Source organism: Camellia sinensis, chromosome 3 (genome assembly GCF_055761805.1).
Source record: "Camellia sinensis isolate YWXY chromosome 3, ASM5576180v1, whole genome shotgun sequence".
Taxonomy (NCBI): Eukaryota; Viridiplantae; Streptophyta; class Magnoliopsida; order Ericales; family Theaceae; genus Camellia; species Camellia sinensis.
The window spans coordinates 18,631,096-18,640,714 of record NC_138963.1 but is presented as its reverse complement, the minus strand read 5'-3'; the positions used below and the strand labels follow the sequence as shown (position 1 = coordinate 18,640,714).

Here is a 9,619-nt window from a genome sequence, read left to right as displayed (position 1 = left end):
ATCTATCTACCTCAAGTCGGCCTTTTTTCTGAACCAATATACTTACTATAGTTTTGGAGCCTTAGTATAGTTCGAAGTGGCTGCTTTGTGGGCTTTACCCCAAAGCCGGCCCTGGGTAGAAGCAAACATAGTTTTGGTTTATAATCCTTCATATTTTCTTTTGTGCATAACAATGAGCCAAACATATAGCCTTGGGGAAAGGCTTGGCTAGATTGAGCCAAACATGCCTATGTCTCAATGATTACCTTAAAATTTGAAAACAAGCACATTGATTTGTTTATTGTTTCTTCTTATACACATGACAAGGTATATTAAAGCAATTATTCTGTCTTTTTCCTAAAATGCAATAGTTGGTTGTGTTTTTCCAATAATTTACTTATATGTCTCCAAAAATAGGTTTAATATTGAGAGATGATGAAATTCAATTAGTTAGACGACCAAGTGATTTGGCAAGGTAGGCCTAAGATCTGCAATCTAAACGTAAGTAACATGGGAGACGACTACACACCTTCCAAATTTAACTAAGCCAGCTTGACTGATTATTAATATATTTTTAATAAAATTTATATAAAAATCTTTGATAGTGCTTAATGTCAAGTCAAGCGAGGTTCAACGATATTTTTTTATTTGTTACTTTTTATTATTTTAAAAATTTTTAATATACAGCCGGCCTAAATCCGGCCCGACCCCATGGACGTCCATCCTTATCTTCCAAAATAAGATAGGCTTTTTAACTTTTGACCGCCTTAGTACAACCATAGGTACCAATAGCAAGGCTCACATTATCATTTTTGGGGTTCATGTTGATCCACGCCACATAAGCCGAGTGCTTGATGGGAGGTCGGGTCAACCCTTACATTTACTAATGACCCAACACCAAAGGCCTTCAAGAGTAAAAAAAGGCCAAAAATAGTATTTTATATTATATATTTGCTAGTTTACTATATTAGGCTGATTGAAGAGGAATTTTTGTTTACGTGATGTCCCTCTCAATAAGATCATAAATAGGAAAATTTCCGTAAAACAAAAGTTGAGAATTTGTAAATGGGACGGTGTTGGATAGAGTGGGATTTCACAATGCATGTTAAGAGATGAAGCAGATTTGGACCACTCAAAACCATTTTATCATCTAAATTGGTGGGGTTATCGATTCCCAACGATTGCAACCTCGTACTCTGACTTGTATGACACTGTCGGCCCCATTTGTGCCACCATTGACGATTTCACAACATTGCCTTCTTGGCGCCTGCGCATTTAATCGTTGCTAATGCATGTTAGTCCATTACATAGGCTCAAAATTGGGTTCCAACTAAAAATAAAATTTTTTACTGAACATATCTTCATAATTAAAGCCAGAATTTGAATCTCGTCCAATGTACATGATCTATATAAGACTACAAATCTCACATGGTTACAAGTCACTACAGTCATGATACAATCGCCTATGAGCTCTATTTATATGAACTACATTGTCCCGACATTATGAAAAGTAATGATGGAACTGAAATGTATTTTTATTGTAAAACCTTGCTAATTTGGGAATTAAATTAATTAATGTGAATAAAACAAATAAAAACGGAAACAGACAATTTACGTGACTTATAGTCTACATTTATCAGCAAAATGACAAAAATATTTTATTATGGAAGAACAAAGTTTAGAGGATTTAGGTCTTATTTGGAAACAGATTATTTTAATATTTTTTTTAGTTTTTTGATTGAAATATAATTTTTTTTTAAAAAAAAAACTAATATATTTGGGATATTTTATGGCTTTTTACGAAAAATCTTTGACTTTTTTATATAATTTATTGCCTTTTTAATGACTTTTAAACCAAAATATCAACTCCCCAAGAGACATTAGTCGCCTGTTTAGTTTAGTTATAATTTTTTTTTTTTTGACATTTTTTTCCCCTATTTCTTTTCTTATTGCCCTCTCCATATTTTTTAATGGGTACTTTTTTCCATTTTTCACTTTTAATTCCCTAGTTGAAAATAGAAAATAAACGCTTTATATAGAGTTGTAGCTCCAAAGACTTGTAGGCAGAATTGGTAGCCATATCCGCAAATAGAAGAAATTAAAAATTTCAAACTATTTTGATCCACGAGGGATTCATGATAAATGTAACCTCATTATATGATTAATAATGCCCGATTAATTAATATACGTGTATTTAAATAAATTCAAAAATATGAATAAATAGTCAAATAAGTCGAAAAGGGATTCATGATAAATGTAACCTCATTATATGATTAATAATGCCCGATTAATTAATATACGTGTATTTAAATAAATTCAAAAATATGAATAAATAATCAAATAAGTCGAAAAGGGATTCATGATAAATGTAACCTCATTATATGATTAATAATGCCCGATTAATTAATATACGTGTATTTAAATAAATTCAAAAATATGAACAAATAATCAAATAAGTCGAAAATTCGATTTAATCTGTATGTATTTTTTTAATCTAAATTGGTGGCCACAGACAAGTTTCTTACCTTCTTCCACGTGTTGGACTGGAATGGGGCCGCTGAGACATTGACCAACTGAACCAAAGTAGCATTAACATATTCGGTCCGAAAACATCCCAACCCTGGCTCAGCCAAAACCTTCTTATACGTCGTCAGGGTTTCACCCATCTTGACCATCTCAGCCTGGTCCAAGAAAAAAATAACTGGCCTATCACACGGGTCGGGGCTAAAGACCCGGGTATTAAATATGAATGGACCTTGACTCGAACTCTTCCATGTCACAAATGTTTGAAATGGAGTTTGCAACACCTTTGAAGTCACCAGTGATGGGTATAGCTGCACAGTGTAACCCCAAGACACTGAAACAGACCAATTTCGAGACAGGTCGTAGCAGAAGCTTTGTTGGACGATCCGACCCGGATCCGAAATGTGTGTTTGGACCAGTTTTTTAAGGGAGTCAAGCTTTGTTAGGCATGGAAAGAGTGGTTGCATGGAGTCTACGTGGTGCAGGGAGACTAGTGGCGCCACCGGGTGTGCTGCTAGTAACCCATATGGGTCTCCTTTTAAATCAACCTATAAATGAAAAAAAAACAAAAAAAAAAGTGTGAATTTTTATTTTTAAATATACTTTTAAAGTCAGACTTAATTATGATTAGACGAGTTTACTTTGCATGAAAAAATTAACTTTGAATTTGTTATCCAGGATAAAGCATATGGATTTAGAAGCGTGATGACTGAATATTCTTCTCAATTTGTCTTCATCCCTTTTTTTCCACAAACATCTTGCATCTCTGATGAGATATTTTCCACAAGAGACGTCTTTCAGCCACTGCGCGGGATATCATCCTCTCCTTAATTTTGCTCCTTGCCTCCCTACTTGCTCAGCCATTAGACCCACTTTGGGCTCAATTTTGATAATTTAAGCCGTTCATATTTTAATATTTGTTGAGTATATCATACTTGTAAAAAATTAAATTGATCAGATATCAGAAAATATGTGTTTTTGTTTATTAAATTTAAAAAAAAAAATAGTTTTTAGTTCGATGATCCGAACACATAATTTCTGATATCTAATCAACTTGATTTTTTACAAGTTTGATACACTCAACAAATCTTAAAATATAAATAGTTCGGATCATCAAAATTAGATCCAAAAGTGGACCCAATGGCCTAACAAATTAAAAAGTAAGGAGAGAAATTAAAGAGAGGATTCTGATTCATCATTTGTGACCATTCCATCCATTTCTTCTACTAGCCACCACCTCTTTCACCATTGGTTATCACTTTATTTAACTGTTTTAAAAACATCTTTTTGAATATATACATATACATATACATATACATATACATATACATACATGTGAATTAAGCATGTTTTTATTTATTTTTTTAATATCAAATAGAAACATAAAAATTGTTTTTTGTGTATGAAAAATAATGAACTAATAATATTACTAAAGGAAATGGATTTTCTCTAGTTAAAGGGTTGGGTTTAGTGGACCATATAAAGGTGTTTATTGTGTAAGATTCATAGTCTATCTTTAACTTCTTCTGTTTTTGTTTTGATCAACAAAACTTGACATTTTATTAATGATATATGTATAAAAAAAACTAGATAACAAATGTGTTTTTGAGATAAATTTCATTTAATCATGTGATGAGTAATCTCTGATTTTATGATTTGTTTTATATGAATACTATGTTTAGTTGGTTTTGTAAGAATCACCTGGATAGTCTTAGATTCTCAAATATGAACCCACCAACATCCAATAACACCTCTTCAACTCTGTTTGGATGCCCAACTAGAAAATATAAGTGGGGGGCGCGGTGGTGGGATGATGTGATTGCCCCCTCTGAGGATTAGTCGGTGGACGCAGCCCAGGGATAGAAGCCGAATACCTCAGTTTCAAAAAAGAAAAAAAAAAAAAACTAGAAAATATCTCATCTCATTTCGAAGGGCACTTATGTACGATTAGAAATTTCTATTCATATTTTATAACCATTAAATTTGTAATAAAAAACTGTCCATAACAAATATATAATGGATAGGATCCATAACAAATATATAATGGATAGGATCAAGGTCATTAGAATTGGGATCTTACGTTGGATTGTTGGAGGTATTTACAAGATCGGATTATAAATTCGGATCGATAATTGTAACATTATATCCAAAAAGATAAATTACGTAATAATTTAATTTAAATAAATATTTCTTAAAAAAATACGCAAAATGAGCTTATATTCTATTAAAAAAAAATGAAGATATTGTGAAAAATATAACACTCTATGTAAAATGTATATATAATATTATACAATAGGAAACTCAATAGTAAAAGTTTTGTATTTTATCACAAAAAAAAAAGGTAAAGAAGAAGAATTCTATAATAAAAAACTTTACAATCTACAATAATACACAAAAAGTGAAAAAAAAATATTTAACAAAGTTGGGCATGAAAATAGATTAAACACTCAAAAAGCGGCTTAACAGAATGATAAGATTTGTCGTTAACATCTCTGATAGAGCGGATTCAAGTCATAAAAATAGTCTTTCCAAAATTTGGGATAAAGTTACAATCATCTTGTCCTCTTCAGACTCTACTAAAGTTAAATTTATTTTTCCGACTAATTAGTTTTCTTAAATTACCGCAACATTTAAATGTTTGTTTCCTAATTTTTTTTCTTAGTCTATTTGATTCAATATTACTTTCATTTATTTTGAACACATAAATTGATATTTAGACGACAATTATAAAATTTACAATAAAATATGCCATGAAATATAAAATAAGGCTTGTAAATTGAGTTGGATAAAATCGAATTCGAATCAAGATTTCACGATTTTATAAGATCATATTAGAAGGGGTTGTTTGGTTTTTGTGTTGGGTTAAAAAATCATAAAAGAACAAAAAAAAAAAAAAATCGAAAAATACAAAAAGTTAAAAATTACAAAAAGACAAAAAAAAATCTATCATTCCAAAGGTAAAAAATTAAAAAAACTAATCAAGAACCAAACGAATAAAAAATTTTCAGATTAAAAAAATTAAAAAACTAACTAAAAAAATTATTGCTAAACGAAGACTAAGATCGAAAGATTTTACTTTTTACATAATCTAAATCGATTGTGTTGAAATGAATGGTAAGATTTTAGGATTAAAAAATCCAAAACAAGATTTTGATAATCATGGATAGCATCAAAGTCCGTAAAGTTAGAGAAGAGAATTTTATCGTTTTATTTTTCTGACTAAAGAGTGAGAGAGAGAGAGAGAGAGAGAAACCTGATGGAAACCAAGCTCTACAGTGAGTGGCACCCCAAGCTCAGTCACACAAGCCCCAACCTTCTGATCACCGCCGTAGAGCTCTGCGTACCGATCAATACACCCATCCAAAATCCTCACAAGCTCCGCCGCTAACGCATAACTCACCGCAAACCCACCACCGCCATAAGCTATAGCATACGAATGAATAACATCTTGTTCAACGCTCTCCGAATTGCCACCAATATAATACATCTGATTATGATCATATTTTCCTAAAACCGTCACCAAATTCTCCAGGAAAAACACCGTATCATCGTCCCCCATCACGAACCACCTCACATTCTCTAACCCCAATTCGAAACTCTCTTTCACAATCCTCGCTATTCGAATGGCATATCGTGCACCGTACCAGCACGTGTACTTGAACCTCGACGTGTTTTGGGAAACCATGTACGGTGGTGATGTGTTTGGCCATGTTACGTTGTCGGGGGGCTTTTCGTCGAGCCATACGAACCCACGGGTGATGTTGGGTTTCCACCATAACTCACAGTAGTCGCGGCGACCAGTCCATGTTTTTACGGAGCTGCTGATACCGAAGACTATGTGTGATATGTTGGTTTGTTGTTCAGAGCCTAACAGAGATGTGTCTGTGCTGATTTTTGTGGTGTGATCGAAATGTAAAAAATTTGGGTTGGATTTTGAGTAACCGAGCCAGCCAGGATGGCGAGAGAAAGTTGAATAAGAGAAGAAAGTGATTGAGACGACGATACAAATTGCGAGAAAACATTTCATGGAAGATGATATGATGTTAGTGACCTTTATGGTGGTCTCTTCTTGTTTGCGAGACATTAGCATAAGAAATTGGGAAGCACAAAATGGTCTTTCGTTTCAATGAAAATCAAATTTCTAAAAGGAGTAGTTGAAAGTTTGAGTTTTGATCTTTGATTGCCTCCCACAGTTGTATCTTGGATGTTTGTGTGAATATATGAGTTTATGAGTGAGTGACGCCATTCAGAAGTTAGTACCTAGAAGTTAGTACCCCATGGAGAGTGGCCAGGGCCCGCTCAAGTGGAGCTGTAGTGAAGCACTTGCTTTAGCCTTCGGTATAGCAATATGTCTCATTTTAAATTAAAATCTAATAGGTAAAATAAGAAACAAGAAATAAGAAATAAAAAAAGAATAAAGAATGTTGGTAGCTTTCTCAAATTAAAATAAGATTATCAAATTTTCTATCAACTTCATACATTGGCTTTATCCCTCAAACTTTGATTAAAATTTCAATGTTATCTTCGAACTTCAATAACCTTTGAGGTTATGGGTACAAGTTTCGGGGTAACCATTTTGTGCACTATGCCAAAAGTTAAGTGTGTACTTAATGTTTTTTCTTCCAAAAACACATTAATATGTACTATCTGGGATGTCATTTTTTTACAATCACATAAGAGTTACTTAAGCTAATGTTGATTGAATGATTAAGAAAACACTTAAGAGAATTGAATTGATCCAGTAGTCCATCAACGTGCTTTTGTTATATCTTAAATTAAAGTTGAAGTTTAACCAGAATTGGCATCGGTTTCCTCTTTCCAACTTTGTGTCTCTTATTCGAACTCAGACTATTTCTTTCAGTTTGAAACCCTAAAATTAGTTCATGGGGGAAGCACATAATATAATAGGGACAATTTTTCTCATATTCATTAACATTTGGATTTCATTGACTCACTAAAATTCGATGTCTTAATTTCTCTTCTTCTTATCCCCACTGGCTGTAACACCTTTTTAGTGTCCCTTTCTTTCTCATCCTTATCTCCCTATCTACACTTCTTGGCTTCTTTTTACCCCCCACAGCCTTAGGTCCACAACAACCCTTATAAAAGGCCATTGCTACAATGGAGAGAGGAGGGTGGAATCCGGTGCTTAGAAGAAGATGAGGAGGAATAATGGGCATTCAAAACAACCGATCTAAGGATGTAGATAAGTTGTTGACCATCTTTATAGATGAGATACTTGACTTTATGGATCCAAAAAGGTTGTTCACTTTGTTCAATAAGTTCGGAGTCGTTAAGGACGCCTTTATTCCAGCAAAAAGAAGACAAGTTACGGGCTCCTAATTCGAATTTGTAAGGTATGACTGCACGGTAGCAGCAGACATGGTGATGCAAAAGGCTGATGGTTTATGGTGTGACAATAAAGCTCTGAAGGTGAAGAATACAGAATACAAAAAAGGGGGTCAGAAACAAACCACAGTAAGGAACTTGGGAGATCAGAAGATGAAGCAGTACCAACAGAGGAATTTCGCACTACAGAAGACAGGGTATGCCAAAGGAGTGCAAAAACAACCCATAATGAGAAGCAAATGAGGAGCGATGATGAGGCAGTACCAACAAAGGAACTTGGCACAACAAAAAATGGAGGCAATAAGAAGATCTTATACTGAAGCAGTTCAAAATGGAGGCATTCAAGAGAAGATGAAAGGAGTTGTTAAGGCTTATGAGTCAGTTAATGGGTGGTTATATGAAAGTCTCATTGTGGAGTCGAAGCATTTTCTGCCATTTAATGATTTAAAGAAGGAGTTTGAAAAAAGAGAAATGAAGGAGATAAGAGTGAGAGATGGTGGGGGAAGGTTAGCATTACTAACATTTAAATCAGTGCAACATATGAAGGAAGCAAGACCATCTATTGAAGAATGGATTTTTGATTGGTGTGAATCCATAATGGATTGGGAAAAAAGGCTCTATATTGAGCATGAAAGGTGTGTGTGGATTACTTGTGTGGGTATTCCATTTAACTTGTGGAGTGTTAATACTTTCACAGATATTGGTAATCTTTGGGGGGAAGTTGTTCAGTTAGATGACAACATTCTAAATCATAATTCTTTTCAGCATGGCAAGGTTAGAATTGTTATGAACAGGTTTAAGTTCATAAATATAGTGATCACAGTTGAATGCCAAGGAAATTTTTTCCCAGTTCATTATCACCATATGTCACTCCATGTTTTTGTCAACAACAAAGTCAGGTGAGTGAAGAGGTTGCATTCAAATCTCAGGTAGAGGTCGATCAACTGTCAAAAAATAATAATGGGGATGAGGATGAAGAGAAGACAGATGAAGGGAATGAGGAAATGTTAAGCGAAGATGTTGTAGCAAGCAAAGAGAATGACAATGTGGTCATAGATACAGAGGAGAAGGAAAAAAGTCATAATTGGGAGTCTGTATTAGCTGTAAAAGAGTTAGAGTGTGATGTGGAAAATCTAAATGATGGAGGTAGTTGTATAAAGATAGGTTTGCGACTGGTGGATAACCCAAGAAAAGAGGTGGTAAATGAAATTCATATTGCTGCAGAACAGATAAGCTCCCCTGGGTTCATTAGGAGTGATAGTGGGCCAAAAAACATATGGCCCAATATAAATTTAGAAGTAGTGTTAAATGAGGGACAACTTGGGGATTGGCAAATGGGCCTATTATTCAGGCTTCAAATCTAAGTGATTGTGTAGATCAAAGTCAGATTAGTCCTCTGGATATTCCATTGGCCAAGCAGGGAGTGAAAAATAGGGGCAATACATCAACAATGGGGAGAACCAGTGAAAAATACACCACCCGAAACAAAAGGAGAGGAGCTGAAATGAAGAATAAAGGAAAGATAAACCGAAAGCAGCTGAAGAATAAGGGTGTGCTGTTTAGCAATTGCCTTCAAACGGAAGCTATATTTCATGTAACAGCTACAACAATGTCATTATCAGCATCTCAGAGTACAGATTCAAGGAGAAGGAGGAAGTTGCTGACTGAAGCACAAGCTGCAGTTCAAGTTGGGAAAATTTTAGCCCTGAATTATGAAGGCAAGGAAGATGAGGTGGTAAACAAAATAATTGAGCTAGAAGAAGAGAAT

General features: G+C 34.1%; 1 protein-coding gene across 1 annotated transcript; it reads right to left on the bottom strand.

Annotated features, from left to right (window-relative positions):
- Nucleotides 1-900: 900 nt before the first annotated feature.
- On the bottom strand, nucleotides 901-6,832 carry LOC114266130 (uncharacterized). The gene is made up of 3 exons (XM_082919208.1): nucleotides 5,756-6,832; nucleotides 2,505-3,050; nucleotides 901-1,246 (listed from the first exon to the last, which is right to left on the bottom strand). The coding sequence occupies exons 1-3, from the start codon at nucleotides 6,590-6,592 to the stop codon at nucleotides 1,130-1,132; spliced, it is 1,500 nt and encodes a 499-aa protein (XP_082775334.1). The 5' UTR covers nucleotides 6,593-6,832; the 3' UTR covers nucleotides 901-1,129.
- Between the last annotated feature and the right edge of the window lie 2,787 nt (nucleotides 6,833-9,619).